The sequence below is a fragment of the Polypterus senegalus genome, chromosome 7 (genome assembly GCF_016835505.1).
Source record: "Polypterus senegalus isolate Bchr_013 chromosome 7, ASM1683550v1, whole genome shotgun sequence".
Classification (NCBI taxonomy): domain Eukaryota; kingdom Metazoa; phylum Chordata; class Cladistia; order Polypteriformes; family Polypteridae; genus Polypterus; species Polypterus senegalus.
In genome coordinates this window covers 115130985-115149786 of record NC_053160.1, presented here as the reverse complement: position 1 = coordinate 115149786, position 18802 = coordinate 115130985, and the positions used below count along the sequence as shown (strand labels likewise).

Here is an 18802-nt window from a genome sequence, read left to right as displayed (position 1 = left end):
GGTATGCAGGAGCACACCTATCCAGGTATTATGCAACTGCTCTAGAGACAGTGGTCCACAGAGGATATGGAGTGGCCTATATTGAAGAGAGCTTGGATGACATGGCTAAATGGAGAAGTATGTTTGAGTTGCAAGATTCCCAAGACATAACAACTATGTGAGGTTGGGCATTGTCTTGCTAAAACATGGCACCATCCAGGCCTTTCATAAAATATCTTAGGTTAGGTGAAGGGATTTATGTGGCATATTCTTATACAGTCAAACTACTCACAATGAGAAGCTGAATTGACCAACTGTAACATGTGATGGAGTCTCACATTATGAAATCTATTGCTGTGGCTGTGTTGGTGGAGGAAAACTGTCTGGATCAGAATTTTGAGCACAATGTCTTCATGTGCAAATCCTGTACTCTTAAGCATTTAGTGTATTATTCATTTGTGCAAATGAGCGAAAGAAAGTGTATAGAAATTAGGGTCTCTGTACTGATATCAGTCCAAATGTACTCAGTGCTGGTGAAAGATTAATGTCAGAGGTCATAATTTATACTGAGAAAACAGTTTCACCTTAAGAGTTGTCGTCTTTTAATCTGAGGCATAACACAGTAATGTATAGGGGCATAACATATCTGTAGATGGTACAAAGAAATCATGTAGGTGTGGTTATGGCCAGTTATACAATCCATTGGTCCTCTTATGGTGGTACACTTCTTGGCGTTTAAGAACTTTCTCAGTAGGTCTGAGGAGTCTTTCTGGAAACACTGTTGTCAACAGTGTCATAACCTTAGTCTATCCTGGCCTAATCTGTGAAACGGCAGAAGCCAGTCATGAGCAGGTCACTAGTCTTTTTCTGGGCACACTCAGGCACACTTCAGCACTTTCCAGAACTGGCCAATTTATGGTAAACAATTTCTCTGTCTTAACCTTTTTGGGAGGAAAACCAGGATATCCAGAGCAAAATAAGTGCAGACAAGGGGAGAAAATGTAAATTTCACATAGACCGTGACAAGGCCATGATTCTTTTTTTCTTTAATATTTTATTTTTGAAAGCATAAATATTATAATAGCATTCTACTAACCAAAAATAATACATTTCCAGATACATTTACTTCTAACTGGGTACAATATAAATAAATGAAAACTAGAAACATAAAGCAAGCAAAAAAAAAACAAAAAACCGAAATGAGAATAAAGTCCTACCCAAAGGAAGGACAAGAGAGACACAGATTTTTTATTTAAAAAATGATTAATATCTTTAGATAGGTCCAGCCTGCTTACTCTGAAATAATATTAATGAATTCTTGCCATGTTGTAAAAGATTCTGAACATATCCTCTAAGAGAGTTTTATTTTTTTCTAATTTAAAATGCAAATAATCTGTCATTATATACTGTAGATATCTAAGTGTCTTAATCTGTTGCATTTTGCATGAGTTAAAGACTGAGATCAAACATGGCTAAAAAAGGTCATTTTTTTATATGGGGTAACAGATAAGAGCTTCTCTACCTTGATGTCCTGCATTGATTGCATATTTTAAGTAACTGGTGGATGACTGGTTTACTGGTAAACTAACTATACAGGTAGTTGGTACAGGTTAACTATCACTAATGTGAAATTCCAAAATCTGAAACTTTGTTGCCCCTAGTTTTTTTTAAATTGCTCAATGGTTGCAAACAACATATGTGCAGATTTCAAACTGATTCTTTCATTCTGAGCAGGGTCGGGTCTAGTCCCCTATGAAGCTTCGAGTGCCACAATTTGTGACACACGGTTGACGGCTTAGGGTGTTTCTGCAACAGTTGTCCCCCTTGAAGCACCATCAATTTAGGAAATAAGATCTACAATCAGGGATTAGATCCTCTGTGAAGCAGCGGGAATCACTAAGCACCATTTCTTATTCCAGTTGTTTTTCCACTGTAAAGCGCCATGATACAAGACAAATGCTGCACAAGGGAGAGAAATGATTAACAAAAAAATTGCACACCAGTGGTCAGAATTCTAGAACTTGTATACACACAAAAGGTTCAAAATCTGCATATGCAGCCTTACATGGAAACATGACAGGAGAACATGCGTATATTTATGGCAACTCTGACCCATCAGTGCACAACCTTTTGGATGTACTGGGAAATGACAACAATGGTCAGGGTCTGTTCCATGTATTTGCACTGAAGAACATTTTTGTTTTTTCAACATTTTATATAGGCTACCTGTTGTAACTTCTCAGCAACTCGCCGATATGGCAAGAAAATCTTGGGGCCCAGCCTCAGCTTATCATGCTCGCTGTGCTGGAAGCCATTAACCGACCAGCAAAGTGCTACATCCAGTTTCATTCTTCGTTCAGATATGTAGGATTGGCTTAATTAAAAGGGAACTACAATGCAGTCTGTACATAATGTTAGTCACTTTTAAAGTTTGTCATGTCACCTTACATTATAATTATATTATACCTGTTGTTATAATAACAGCTTGGTGATACAAATTATTATATGTCTGAGATTCATTTAGCTGGTTTGGTTGCATTTTTCTACTTGATCACGTGTCTCCTTTATATTTCATTATGGACACTACACTGGTCCAAAATTTGAAATTACCCAAAATCTGGAACACTTCTGGTCCCAGGCATTTCAGATTAGGGATACTCGGCCTGTACTGAATGGAGCACAAAGCAGGGCATATAAGAAAGATTTAGAGCAGAATTTGATTTCATTGTAAGCCACACTGGTGTGGATTCATGAATTTCTGCAGCTTTCCAAGATTTTCATTGTGCATTTATATGTTGCACAGTGGTAAAACTGAAAGTTAGGTAGTTCCATGCTACTGATTGCATTAAATCTCTACTTTTGTTAACAATGCATGATCTTTAATCTTATGGTACTTAGAAAATGTAATTATGTAGTACTTTATGTTTACAAGAAAGTGAAACAAAATTTCCAAAAAAAACATTGAAAAACACTGAAATAGCAGAAAAATGGCAGAAATAGATATACCTACACAAACTGGTCAAAAGTTTTAGAACACCTTAGTTTTGGATTGTGTAGGCCACCTTATTCACTGACACTTTGATATATATATATATATTTTTGCAAGTTCTCTAAAGGAAACGCCTACACTAAGAGTAATAATGCTCTGTTTCATTTAATTTGTTAATAGCCATTTTCTTCTCATTATCATGGAAATATTATCTAAGTAGTACTTAACACTAGAATTACCAGAGCCTACGAAAAAACTCGTAAATTCGTCCCACCTTAAATCGCTTCTTAAAATCGTTCACAGCTCACCACCAGCGTCTTTTGTCATCTAAATGTGCTGATAAAAATCAGGCTGCAAGCAGCCGGCTGTTCCATCCCCCCACTGATTTAGAACGTGCGCAAACTTCTCCCAGCTCATGCCTTGATTGATTTTCTGGGAGTGAAGTGGAGTTTTAGAGTGGAAATAATAGATCGTTGTTTGGAACACACGCATTTCATGTCTGTTCCGTTTCTACAGTAATCTGTGTAAACACATTGTTAAAACACAAACGTAGTTTATATTATACTAGTAGATGACAAAATGTAGGCATAAACTATATAATGTATGAAGCCTGAAGTATCAAAGAAATACTTTCACAAAAGATAGAAATCTAACACAATTGCGCTTTTATTCAAAAATGTAACTGCAGAAACAAAAAGCCGCCTTAACATGCGACATTGACACCCGTTTATTATGACTGCCTCCGTGACACAATGGAATCAGCTGCTGACTGGGAATCAAAAGGTCGCGAGTTCGATCCTGCACCACTCCGTTTTGAGAAGTAAACTGCTCTTAGTCTTACTATTTTAGAATAAAAACATACATTTGATTTCAATCTGTAACGGCCGGTGTAATTTATGATACTTGTAAAGGTTAGCTTTGGTTTTTTTTTTTTTTTAGTCAGTTTTATTATCTCAGCCGCGTTCACAAACACAACTTACCCCTGCATCTGACACTGCTGTTTTCACATAGACATGCTATAACAGAGGTAAACTCGGCTCCCTTCTACATCGGAGCAAGAATGCACATACCATTGCTTGCATATTAAAGTGTCAGCAGGCACTTTTCGTGGCATTACACACATTTTTGAGCATGCCCTCTGCACACTACTTGTGACTTTAGGCTTTAGGAAGTAAGTAAATAAATAAAGGGAAATCGTGTCATAAAATGATTTTTCAAAGCGTCGAATGTTATTTATTTGGCACGGACATGTCTGCATGCACTTTTTGTGGCATTACACATGTATTTTTTGAGCATGTCCGTGCCAAATAAATAACATTCAACGTTTTGAAGAAATCACTTTATGACACGATTTACCTTTATTTATTTACTTACTTCCTAAAGCCTAAAGTCCACTCTAAAACTCCACTTCACTCCCAGAAAATCAATCAAGGCATGAGCTGGGAGAAGTTTGCGCACGTTCTAAGTCTTTTTTACAAGATGGCGCCGACTGTTGAGGCACGCCGTCAGCCGCTCTGGCTTTTTTGTTTCTTATTAGTCCTGCTTTTTCCTCGGCTTACCTGTTCCTGTGATGCTCTTCTTGACTCGATCATTTCTTATGATCGCCTCACCCTTCTGGCTCTTGAGCGAGTGTGGGGATTTCTCAACATCTGACCCCTGAGTTCAGTCAAGCCTTTGGCCGACTGTTTGAGGAAGTCCCAGCTTTCCTCATCACTGCCTACGGCTTGGCGGTCGCCGATGGAAACGCCGCCGCCGGGGTAAGCGGTGGCATCAGGGCTCGGCTCCGAGCTTCCCGGATCCTCTCTAGGAACAACTCTCCAGGCTCCCAACATGAGGTAATGTTGCCGGAATGCCATTTGCCCTCGGACGCTCCGATGTACCTCCCTGCCTCGCTCCGTCACCGCCGCCGGGTGAACTTTAACAACCTACGCCGTATCATGACAATATCAACCGCCACGGCTGGTGCGTCTCTGTTGGCGTCCTCCCAGCCGGTTCGTTTCGCTGATAAATGCCAGATCGGTCGTGAACAAAACTTTCATCCTGAAAGACTTTTTTCTTTCTAATGGCCTGGATTTTTTATGTACCGCTGAAACCTGGTTTTTACCGGGCGAGGCGCTCCCACTCACTGAAGTTTTGCCTCCGGGATGTTCCTTTATCAACACGCCGAGGCGCAGCGCGCGCGTGGCTTATTGACCTTATTTAAATCTGATTTTATTTGCAACCGCCCTTCCTTTCCCCTTTCATTTTCCCCTTCAACTTTTGAGCTCAGTATGTTTGAACTAGTCTGCTCACCACCGCTGCTGTGCACACTCATTTATCGCCCTCCAAAATACAATAAGAACTTTTTAGATGAATTTGCAGCTTTCCTGGCTGATATTACCTGCAGATATGATCGCTTCCTTTGTTTGGGTGATTTTAATGTCCATGTCTGCTGTCCCCTTAATCCTCTAGCAAAAGACTTTCTGGACATTATTGACTCCTTTGGTCTCTCTCAACTAGTGAACAGACCAACACATGGACAGGTTCACACACTGGACCTGGTTCTTTCTCGCGGTCTCAGAATCAGTGACTTGGACATTCTACCTCCCAGCTTTTCTGATCACTCGCCTGTTCTGTTTAATCTGGATTTGGTCTCTGTTGAGCATGGTAAATCCACCACCACTCGTCCCTCCGTGTCATTCCCCTCTCTGCTGCTGAAGATTTTACAGCTGCTTTTCACCAATCTCCACATCATGTGAATCCACGGATGCTGATGTTTTATTGCAAACTTTCCACACTTCCTGCTGTTCTGTGATGGATGTCGTAGCCCCACTCAAACGGAGACAATCCAAAGTCAAGCATGACCCATGGCTAAATGAACAAACTCGCTCCATCAGGCAAAACTGTAGGCGGCTAGAACGTAAATGGAGGAAAGATGGTCTCACTGTTACCTTCGACTGCATGAGTGACGCGTGGTCCCAATACCAGAGAGCGGTCAGAGGTGCAAGGAACCGTTTTTTCGCTGACATCATCTCAAAAAACTCTGGCGATCAACGTGTCTTATACAAAACACTAAATGCTGTCCTCTCTCCAGCCGTAACTGTTTTCTCTGCTGCCTCCACTGCTCTTTGTAATCAGATCCTCACGTTTTTTTCTGGATAAGGTCACGAACATTAGATCCCAGATCTCCATTTCTTCTTCTGGCTCTGTTGATTTAGCGCTCCTGCGCGGTTCCCTCACCAGATTTGAACCTATTTCGCTCCCCATCTGGAAAAATCGTTGCCTCAATGAAGCCTTCGGGCTCTCCGGACGATGTGGTGCCGTCCAGACTGCTGAAAGATGTGTTTCCTGTGATTCGATATGATGTCCTAAAGATCATAACTAGTAGTCTATCCTCGGCTATAGTTCCTCATGCTTTCAAACACGCAGTTGTACATCCAATTGTGAAAAAACCTGATCTTGACCCTGCCATTCTTTCCAATCTTCGTCCAATCTCCAAGCTACCTTTCTTGTCAAAAATACTAGAAAAGTAGTTTATGAGCAATTAACTCATCACCTACAGGACCATCAGGTAATGGATCTTTTCAGTCAGGCTTTAGGCCCCAACACAGCACAGAAACCGCGCATTTACGTGTCCTAAATGACGTCCTTTTGGCATTGGACTCAGGATTCCACGTGGTTATGGTTCTTCTCGACTTATCTGCTGCTTTCGACACAATCGACCACGACATCATGATCTCCGACTCGAATCCTGGGCTGGTGTATCTGGCTTAGCCCTCGACTGGTTCAGGTCATATTTCTGCAACAGGACTCTCAGAGTCATTCTAGACGATTTTCATCTGAATCAGTCCCACTCCCATGTGGGTTCCCCAGGGTTCCATTTTAGGGCCACTACTTTTTCAATCTACATCCTGCCTTTAGGTGCAATTTTTAGAAAGCATGCAATTTCATATCACCTATATGCTGACGACTGCCAAATTTATTTCTCCCTCAAGCCAACTGACTCCACCAAACCTCTCCTCGACTGCCTATCTGACATTAAGGACTGGCTGGCTGTAAACTTCCTTCACCTGAACGATTCAAAAACCGAGGTCATTGTTTTAGTCCCGACTGCAAACAGGCTCCACCCCTTGGCCTCGTTTCTCTTCCCATTCCAGTAACTTCGTCTGTCTCCAATCTTGGAATCAAAATGGATACGTTCCTGAAAATGGATGCTCAAGTCAACAGCACAGTAAAATCCTGCTTTTTCCATCTAAGGCGAATCGCCAAACTCAAGCCTATTCTTTCTAACCACCTCCTGGAATCAGTAATTCATGCATTCATTACGTCCGGCTTGACTACTCTAATTCCTGCCTTTTGGTATCAGTAAAGCCACACTTTCTAGACTCCAACTGGCTCAAAATGCGGCTGCAAGGCTTCTAACTGGAAGTAGCAGAATCCAACACATTTCACCAATTTTGAAAACCCTTCACTGGCTGCCGGTTAGATTCAGAATCGATTTTAAGATTCTCCTCCTAACCTATAAGGCATTAAACGGTCTAGCCCCCGCCTATTTGAGTGTCTTGCTCCATTGTCACAATCCCCCTTGTGTTCTTAGATCCACAGATCAGCTGCTCCTAACCGTTCCCAAGGCACGTTTTAAAGCTCGTGGTGAAAGGGCTTTCTCCGTCTGTGCACCCAGGCTCTGGAACTCCCTGCCCTTAGTGGTTAGGCAAGCCGCTTCAGTCGCCACATTCAAATCTCGCCTAAAAACGCACTTCTTCACATTGGCTTTTAATTCTTAACCTGTTTCATTTTCCACTTGTCTTTTGCTATTTTCTCTATTTTATTTGGTCCCTTGACCTGTTTTTAGTATCTCTGTTTTAATTCTCTCTTAATGTTTATTTTTAATATTTTGCTTTTAGTCCTGCTTGTTGTAACTGTACAGCGCTTTGGTCAGTTGTAATGCTGTGTTTTTAAGCGCTCAACAAATAAATATGGTATGGTATGGTATGGTAAGTCGGTGGGGGGATAGAATAGCCGGCTGCTTGCAGCCTAATTTTATCAGCACATTTAGATGACAAAAGTGCTGGTGGAGAGCTGTGAACGATTTTAAGAAGCGATTTAAGGTGGGACGGATTTACGAGTTTTTTTCGTAGGCTCTGGTAATTCTAGTGTTAAGAGTGTGTAGTAACACAATCTGTTCCATCTCTGCTTTAAGACAGATACAGGGTTTTTAAGTCATCAACAGAAGTTGAGACACCTGCACAAATTATTTACTTTAACTTGCAAGGCTTAATTTACTTTAATTGCTGGAGAACTTCAGTAGGTTGTAACCTATTTAATTGTTCCCTGAAGAAGGCCCATTTGTAATATTCTGGTATTTTGTTTTTTCAGTTTTTGTTAACCTAAATTTTACATTTAAAGCTTTGGCAGTTTACTGCTTACATTTTCTTAATTTTAGGTCATTCATTGCATTTTAACTGATTAAATAAAAATAATAAAAATGGAGAAAATGAGGTGTTCTAATACTTTTGATTGGTAGACAGATTACAATCACAGAGACCTGAACTTGTTCTGCCGATATTGAGCTACTGGTAAGTATTAAAATTGTATTCCATTACAAAATTTATTGGTGCACTCTCACACAGTGTTGATTTACAATAGCTACATAATCTAGCATCATGGCTTTTAGGAATGTGGGAGGAAATCCAGGGTATCTAGAGAAAAAAATTTAGGCAACCATAGGGAGGAGGATATGCAGACTCCACACAGACATTGAACTGCCATGGTATTGAAATCCATGAAGCTGGCATTAGAAGGAAAACAGCTGGATTAATGGTGTAAACTGGCAATAGAAATAAAAAAGCAGAAAAAAGGTTTGATTAGTGAGGTATTGTGTTTCACTTGACATGGATTAGATTACATGAGTTTGAATTATTTTTTTAAATTGTTTTAGGATTCCATGGTTGCAAGTTGTGCATTTAAGTCTCTCTCTCAGTTTTCTGCTGCAGAACACACAATTTTTCATTTGCCTGAACAGGTAAGAATTCTGTCAGTCTATCAATTTTATTTTACGTAGCACATTTTATAAATGTTATCATCACAAGGGTCTTTGCATAGAAAATAAGTATATAGTTTCAAATAAAAAGTAAATAGAAGAATTTTCAGTTATGTGTTACATCTACAGGCTAAAGTACAAAAAATAAAAATCCAGTGAGAAGTCACCAAGCTTTTTGAGCTGAGTGTGTTCTGTAAGAACCTAATCATTTTACAGCATTTTTAATTTTACAAATGTATACATTACAATAAACTTGAATGTGATAAATGTTCTTTCCTTACTTAAACAGTGGTTTTATTACACATATTTCTCATTCAAACCATGCACTGTTTAACTAGGAGCTGCCTATCATGAGGCACTGAATTATCTAAATATTCTTATCAACTATGTCAGTGTATACATTTAGTAGAAGTAGAACCTGATAATTAAGGGAAAGGGAGATACATCAACACCTCATATTTTTCATGTATAGCTATTTAATTTTTTTGAGTAATTCAGGAGATTACATCTGTATATTAATTAAATATCGAACTACTACAACTTTCATATACTTGAAAGAGTTTATCTGATTAACATTATTTGAAATTTATTGTATAATGTAATAGTAACAAATGGGTATTTGCTACAGTATAGACCAAAAGTCCATATTTCATAATATTTTAATTAGAGTCATAATTTAGTGTTGAATATTTCACTTAAAATTAACCTAGTTGTTTGTGTGGTACAAATGTGCATGTTATTTATTTTTAAATTATTGAAACCCATGAAATAATTTCAAGATGTCTCCATAACAGTATAAAAGATGTGAGTTTGTTTATTCTATCCTTGCCTTTGCAATTATTTCATCATTGCTGTCTTTCCATTGTTTGACTTCTCTACCTTAATGGATGTACTCTAGAGGTTAACTTGCAGAAAATAGTCTATTGGCTTTTAAAACTGACATATTGTTGCATACATTTCCAGAGCAACCAGGTGTAGTTGCCTTAGCATCCCTCTTTATCCCAATGGAATATTTTGCTTTTAACTAACTGTTTAACCTATATTATATACATAACAGTAATTTTGAAGTGCATTGTAAGCCATAAAGCTAAATGAAGCTTTGCATTTCATTGAACAGAATGCATATATGATATCATTTTGGAAATAGATACTTTTAACCATTTTGCACACATAGATTATTTTGTTGAAATGTTTATGTGTCTCAAGGGATATCAACTGAACATGTAGGGATTTAGAGGAACATGCTATTCTTTGCATATTGGAAATGTTTTAATTATTGATTGCAAATGTTCATTAAAACCTGCGTTAAAATTTTAGTGAAGGACATAATGATTTCAATAAATAGTATAGTATTGTTCTTGGAATATATAAACTTATAGCTTGATAATATATTGGATTTTACACTGCTGCTGTTGTTGCTTTTGAATGCACAGAGGATACCAATTATTGTTTAGAAGTCATTTCTTGGTACCTGAAAATACCAGTGTACTGTAGCTGATGAGTGAGACTATGAGATAGTGGTACACTACCTTTGGGTGCATAAGAGGTCATGTTTTACATTGTTAGGTACTTGTACAGTACATGCTTTTTCGCTCTTTTCACAGTGAGGAGGCTTTTGCCTTGTGCCATGTGAAGATTTGCTATTCATCTTTCTGTGCTACTAATGGATGTATTTTTCCTCAAAGTATGTTTTCAATACCTATTATATTTAATAGTATACTGTTATTCATCCTAATTCTGGGGCCACATTTGCAGAGTCATTTAACATCAGAGTCTGAATTTCACTTGAGTCTTTCTCACCTACTGAATATGTTAGATATCTTGGCATCAAATTAAATACGGTTCTATTTACTTTACTACAAATATGCCAGTAAGTGAGCAAGATACCCATAAATTAGTGCATTCCTTCACTAAAGTGTGACAGCTTTTTTGATTGTCATTCTTTTTTGTAAAAAACAGAGATTGAAATACTGTTTAATTTTAAATTAAATTTTAAATTTAATTATAGACAGATTGTGAAAGTAAGTCTTATTGAGTATCTCAAACTATTGGACATCAATCAAAAGAGAAGTAGCTACATTAAGTCTAATATTGAGTGAGGGATTGGAAATAGGACAACTGTTTAAAGAAACTATAAATATATATGCACATTTTTCTGATGTCATATTTTTTGGAATTATGAATAAAAAAATACTAATATCAAGGTGAGATGACTCTGTAAACTAATACCAAATCATTTGCCATAAGAACACATTTAATGCAAAGAATGTCTGAAGTAAGTTTAATTTCAGCTAACTTTTCTGCCTTAAGTTCCCCTGAAAAATGTGTCTTTAATGGTACCAAATATTGAAATATTAACTAATAATGTCCTCCTTTGATGAACTACTGAAGAGAGTAAGACAATAAATTGGTGAAGGAGTTGAACAAGACACTAAAATAAGAATGCCATTATATACTGCAATTACCGTTAATTACACTGCTGTAGAAGTTAGAATATTAAGGTACGTAGACAACAGTTTCTGCATGCTGTGGCTATCACCATTTCATAGAAAATTAACACACCCCATAATTGGTTGGCCTGGAAGACATAGTTAAAAAGTCTAAAAGTTATAAATGTAACTACTATATGTCATAAACGAAAAAAAATAAATATATTGTGTTATTAAAAGAGTTTAAAATTAAATTGTATTTATTGAAGGTGCAGTCAATAAGTTTAAAGACTGGCTACCATGTGGTGCTGCAGGTATGATTCTGCACATCATGCTAGGAAGTTGTTTAGTGATGTTGAGTGAAATGTGTGTGCAGATCATTGGCTATGTAAGAAATCTCTACTTTTTTGCACTTACAAAGCATTGTGTTTTGCCAGCCTCTCAGTAAATCATCAACTCACACCCTAAACTTGTTATAGCAGGTGCATGGGCAATAAGCATCAATATGTTTGATCACAGCTAAAGCTGTTATACCGTTACATGTAACATGTATAAAATGCATGGCTTGAAATCACACCCATGCCATATTTCGACCAGTTTTAGAACTTGGTGACTATACCTTGTATGTTTTCAATTAGGGTGTTCAATTGTAAACAAAAGGGCAAGAATCAACTTAGTTTGTTAGTAAATTCATCCTATAGTTAAAATCAGTTATATTCCTTTTGTTTAAATTTGATCTGAATGTATAAATCTATGACATACCTTTCCTGTAAGAGCTGAATGTAATTTCGGGTGACCCTGTAATAGCATTAGACATCTGGAAACAACAATATTTGGGCATTTACCTTTGCAGAGTTGCTAAGGTTTGATCATGTGTACTAAATCTGATATAAAAAAATTATTTTTTTTTCTTTATCAAATGAAATTTTGTGTATGGCACAATGGCTTTCTGTTGTACAAATACAGTAAGGTTGCACAGTAAGTGTCATTTCATCATGTAGTTATCTCCACCTCAGACTCACTGAATCTGTAAGAACATGTAATTTTGCCATAGATACTAAATTGTTGGGCAGTGAAGTTAATTCTGTAGCTTAGGCCATATATTTAAAGGAGAACAGAGAGTATATTTTCTTAGTTCATTAGGTGCAAAATTATTAAATGTAAAAAAAAAAAGGCAGAAATATCTTTAAGACTGAGTGATATCTAGGATAAATGTAAGATACGCAAATGCTTTGTACCATTTTTACTTTGAATTATTATTGTGCCTGGCCAGACAGTGAGCCTCTGAAATTTCTCTGAGGAGAACTTGGTGGAACAGCAAGAATTTATTTGTGTTGTTCTTTTGAAGAATGGTTGTAAAATTTGCTATTATTATGCTTTATCATTTTTCACATTTTGATCACCTTAATTGTACTATGCAACTGCATCAAAAAAGTTTAGTATCTTCCAGATGGTTCAAAATTCTGCTACATAGACAAAATATTTATTATTTCATTGCCATTAGTGCCTCAGTGAGCCTAACAGTGTCTGATTCTTACTGTTTTCAGTAGTATCCTTAAGACATCTTGCAATGGAACACTTTAAATCACGTATCACAGGATTTTCCATTTAATTCAATTCCAAATGGTGTTGCAAAAATAGTAAAACTAGATATAAGCCAAAATCAACCTTTATAGGATGAAAACAAAATAAAAACAAATAATGGAAATGTATTCCCAGGATTAGTATAAAATCTGGTTAAAGTAAGTCAGTATTCACAGAAGTCAGGCTACTTCTGTTCCACAAAAACCTGGATTTAGCCAAAACTACATTTCTGGAACAGGTCAAGCCAGAGTTATGTGATCTGTGAGGTCAAAGATTTGATTTGATCACCTTTTAAATTGCCAATCCTTCTTGTGGGCTCATGATTTGCTTGTTCCAGAAGCAAAGAGTCAAAAACATTCAGCCCTGCAAAAGTGCAAATTTAACATGAAGGATTAATGCTTTGCTACCTTAAAAATTGGAGGAAGAGTACTGAATTATATAAACAAAGGTCATAAATGTCATTTCACAAAAGCTGACCCCACCTACACATCCAATGGAATGGTGAAAATGTCACACTACTTCTTGAACTAACAATTGACACAGAAGCATAATTCCTTTACATATTTCTGCTTAGAAAATGTAATCAGACCACAATCAGACATTCAAGCTTGCCCAGAGAAGTGTCTGCATCAGTGTTACTCTTTTATATTTGAAACTTTTATCCATTTATTTATTTATTGGCAGTTTTCTCCACAACACTGGAGATGTATATTTCAGTTAAAAATGTAAATAAATATTCAAATATATCAACTTAAGTGATTATACATTTACATTTTTATGTTTTTTTCTTTAACTTTTTATTATTAATTAATAATTATTAGTTAATATTTAGGTTGCTAAAGTCCCCTATAACTAGAACATCCCCCTGCAAACTTGATTTCTAATATCTATACTAATAAAAGGCAAAGCCCTCACTGACTGACTCACTCACTCACTCACTGACTCACTCATCACTAATTCTCCAACTTCCCGTGTAGGTGGAAGGCTGAAATTTGGCAGGCTCATTCCTTACAGCTTACTTACAAAAGTTAGGCAGGTTTCATTTTGAAATTCTACGCGTAACGGTCATAACTGGAACCTACTTTCGTCCATATGTTGTATACGGCCATAGCCTGCAGCTTGGTCACCGTGTGAGGCGGAGTTGCGCCTCCCACGTAATTGAGTGCCTGCCCATATAAGGTAAATATTCTCGGGTGAAGGACTGTGCTTAGCATATTCATAAGTGCAGCTACTGCAGAAACCCTCCCTCAGTAAAAGTGCGAGAGAAACTTTTAAGTGCCAGGTCTGAGCTAAAATTAAATAAAGCCTTGGACATCGCGAGATGCAAGTTTAATGAGAAGACGCAGGGTATAAAGCCTCGATGCTAAAGACCTGGCGAAGTCATGGAGAACATGGAAGGACGAGTTCACATTATACACAGAACTTCCAATGCCGGAGGCAGAGGAAAACACTATGGTCAGATTATTCCGTTATCTTATTGGAGAGAGCGGCAGAGAATTGTGCCAGGCGCTGACCGGTGATGTAAGACCTGATGAGTTAACCATGAGCTTGAGTGGTGGGCCGTCAGGGCCTGCAAGGCTTTCTGTGCTGGTCTAAAAAAATATCTGAATCACAAACTGATGTTAATTATATTTTGTCCATGAATACTTATTAAATAATTCCAAACAGTCTGAATCAGAGCATGGGGCAGCTGTACACATTGGTATATTTGGTGGTGACCATTCCCGTGTCCACTGCTTCTGTCAAGCGGACATTTTCAGCCCTAAAGCAAATTAAAACTTATGCCAGAAATATGACAGGACAGGTTTGACTTTCAGCATTAGCTTCGATGGTGATAGAAAGGGACTTCTTGATGGAACTGAAGCGCATGGATAATCTTTACGACAGAGTAATTGAACTGTTTTTGAGGAAAGAGAGGAGGATGGATTTTGTTTACAAATAATCCGAATTTTTGATGAGTAAAATATTGCGAATTTCCTAAATAATATTACAAATTTATGAGTTATTATTGATGTTTTTTATGTGTGTCGCGGCTGTAGCTGCAGTAGAAAGGAACTTGTTCACCCCTGGTTTGTCTATTCAATAATGTGGCTACAGGAGTTATCTATCTGCAATGCAGCGGCTCTTTATACTGTATTTTTGCATATTAAGTTGGTTTTTATAACCATAAATTAGTTTTTGATGGGTGGGTTGATTCAGACGGAGCACTACTGAAGGCCTAGGTGTGAAATGCACGGTCCGCCACTGGACCAGATGATACATAAATTTGATGAACATTACAACCCGAAAATAAACGAAACTGTAGAGAGGTTCAGATTATACTTCTCCCAGTGCGTCTCTCTAAATCCTCCATGCGGGAACATTATCATAAGGCTTAACAATCTTATTCTTACACCTTCTACGTGCGCCCAACCGTCCTTATTACGAAGTCTTTCTTGCTTTACCACTGGCTGCTTCTTTCCATTCACCTTCCTAGCTCTTTATTTAAACAGTTTTCCTTCTCACTTTTCTGCTCCTTCGCTGTCTTCTCCTTTTTCGTTCAAAATATGAGCCTCCTTGCCTTTTTACATTCAGCTCCCCTTACGTCACACCATGGTACGTTTAGCACAAGTTAATACCGGGAATGCCTGTTAAACATTTTACATTCACGAGTAGCGATTTGCGTAGTGAACACTTCGATGAATGAAACCTGTTATCTTTACAACGTTTAACAAACAAAAAATGTAACTTCAAAACAACACGTCCTCCAAATACGAACCTGATTGAAAGAAATAATGATAATCAAATCCTTGATGACAGCAGCACTCATAACAGTGACAAAACAATTACAGTGAACCCCCGTTTATCACGGTTAATCCGTTCCAGACTCTACTGTGATAAATGAATTTTCGCGAAGTAGGATTCTTTACTTATAAATCGAATATTTTCGCTGTGTTTAGAAAACCTGTTTACGACCTTCTAAATCCGTTTTTTAACATTATTAGAGCCCTCTAGACATGAAATAACACCCTTTAGTCACCATTACACTCGTTTTACCCAATATATTAGACACTCGTATTAGATGTTACAAATATATTACTAGGCGCACTCGCCTTTTATCCTCAATTTTTGTGCGCTCTATGTGTACATCAGGCATGTAAGTGTAGGGAATGAGAACATCAAAGTGCCCATTCATAACATCTCCCAAAAACCTTAGTTTTTTTTTGTTATCCCCTCAAGTGCCTGTCCAAAGTCGTACAATGTCAGCCCGAATCTGTACCGCTAAAGACGGAGTTTCATGCACTAAATAAGCTATAGATGAGAATAAGCAAGCACCATCTCCCCTGATATTTACTACGTGGTGAGGCATTTGTACTCCATCAACATTAATTATTTCCAGAGACATAATTTTGTCTATTTTTCCAGCACATCGCGCACAAAAGCAAGGGAACGATGAGAGCACCAGAACTCTGCTCACATCGCGTCGCTTCGTACCTCAAGCCACAAGTAGTAAGTCTGTAATAAACGGAATACCGCTACGCTTTACACTCACGGGACGGAAGGACAATCCAGAATGCTTTTATATAGTAGATTATTGTACTGTACATTTAATTGCACACAAACACACACAGTTCTTACACACAACCACTAACCTAAGAAGGCACGACTTCAGTAGGAGAGTCTTCAGAGGTGGTGCAGTATCTTCAGCAGGTGCGTTGTTGTCTTCTTCCGCTGAAGGAGTACTAGGAGTAGGCAGTGGGTGTCTGGGTGTGTGGCTGAAGAACATCTTGATAGGCAGTTGCTGGCGCTCTCTTTTCATATGCGTGAGGAGGCTTTTGTAGGGTATTGCCGTCTTTAATCATATCCAAGAGTTTCACCTTCTCCTGGATAGTAAGCATCTTCCTCCGGCGCTTAGTTTTATTGCCAGAAGGCTTAGAAAAAGCAGCACGTTTAGGAGCCATCGTAGGGCTTAGATAAAAGTTCTCAGAAAGCGCATGCGTAGTGACGTAAGCATGTATGAGAAAAAAATCGCGATAGAGTGAAGCCGCGAACGTCGAAGCGTGATATAGCGAGGGATCACTGTACATTGACAATCAGGTTATGTTATTTTTAAAATGTTTCCTTTTCTTTTTCATAACTTCTTTAACACACTACTTCTCCACTGCGAAGCGCGGGTATTTTGGTAGTTACTAATAAGATTCACATTGAATTTACTGTCTGTATTGGGTGGTCTATAGCACACTCCTAAAATACAGTGGGATGCAAAAGTTTGGGCAACCTTGTTAATAGTCATTATTTTCCTGTATAAATCGTTGGTTGTTATGATAAAAAATGTCAGTTAAATATATCATATAGGAGACACACACAGTGAAATTTGAGAAGTGAAATGAAGTTTATTGGATTTACAGAAAGTGTGCAATAATTGTTCAAACAAAATCAGGCAGGTGCATAAATTTGGGCACCACAAAAAAGAAATGAAATCAATATTTAGTTGAAAAATGAAATGAACAACAATGAACAATGAAATGTGAAATTACAGCCTCTAAACGCTTCCTTTAGGTTCCAGTGAGAGTCTGAATTGTGGTTGAAGGTATTTTGGACCATTCTTCTTTACAAAACATCTCTAGTTCATTCAGGTTTGATGGCTTCCAAGCATGGACAGCTCTCTTTAACTCACACCACAGATTTTCAATTATATTCAGGTCTGGGGATTGAGATGGCCATTCCAAAATGTTGTACTTGTTCCTCTGCATGAATGCCTTAGTGGATTTTGAGCAGTGTTTCGGGTCGTTGTCTTGTTGAAAGATCCAGCCCCGGCACAGGTTCAGCTTTGTCACTGATTCCTGGACATTGGTCTCCAGAATCTGCTGATACTGAGTGGAATCCATGCGTCCCTCAACTTTGACAAGATTCCCAGTCCATGCACTGGCCACACAGCCCCACAGCATGATGGAACCACCACCATATTTTACTGTAGGTGGCAGGTGTTTTTCTTGGAATGCTGTGTTCTTTTTCCTCCATGCATAACGCCCCATGTTATGCCCAAATAACTCAATTTTAGTTTCATCAGTCCACAACACCTTATTCCAAAATGAAGCTGGCTTGTCCAAATGTGCTTGAGCATACCTCAAGCGGCTCTGTTTGTGCTGTTGGCGGAGAAATGGCTTCCTCTGCATCACTCTCACATGCAGCATCTCCTTGTGTAAACTGCGCCGAATGGTTGAATGATGCACAGTGACTCCATCTGCTGCAAGATGATGTTGTAGGTCTTTGGTGCTGGTCTGTGGGTTGACTCTGACTGTTCTCACCATTCGTCGCTTCTGTTTATCCAAAATCTTTGTTGGTCTGCCACTTCGAGCCTTAACTTGAACTGAGCCTGTGGTCTTCCATTTCCTCAATATGTTCCTAACTGTGGAAACAGACAGCTTAAATCTCTGGGACAGCTTTCTGTATCCTTCCCCTAAACCATGATGGTGAACAATCTTTGTCTTTAGGTCATTTGAGAGTTGTTTTGTGACCCCCATATTGCTACTCTTCAGAGAAAATTAAAGGAGGAGGGAAACTTACAATTGAACCCCTTAAATACTCTTTCTCATTATAGGATTCACCTGTGTATGTAGGTCAGGGGTCACTGAGCCTACCAAGGTAATTTGAGTTCCAATAATTAGTTCTAAAAGTTTTGGAATCAATAAAATGACAACGGTGCCCAAATTTATGCACCTGCCTGATTTTGTTTGAACAATTATTGCACACTTTCTGTTAATCCAATAAACTTCATTTCACTTCTCAAATATCACTGTGTGTGTCTCCTATATGATATAT

At 38.1% G+C, this 18802-nt stretch overlaps 1 protein-coding gene across 2 annotated transcripts in view; it reads left to right on the top strand.

The window, feature by feature from the left end:
• Nucleotides 1–18802, top strand: part of focad (focadhesin) — a 363839-nt gene that overhangs the window by 147440 nt on the left and 197597 nt on the right. For both annotated transcript variants that reach the window (XM_039759173.1, XM_039759172.1), the window contains one exon: nucleotides 8886–8969. In XM_039759173.1, coding sequence (XP_039615107.1) covers nucleotides 8886–8969 — 84 coding nt within the window. The remainder of the gene's footprint in view (nucleotides 1–8885; nucleotides 8970–18802) is intronic.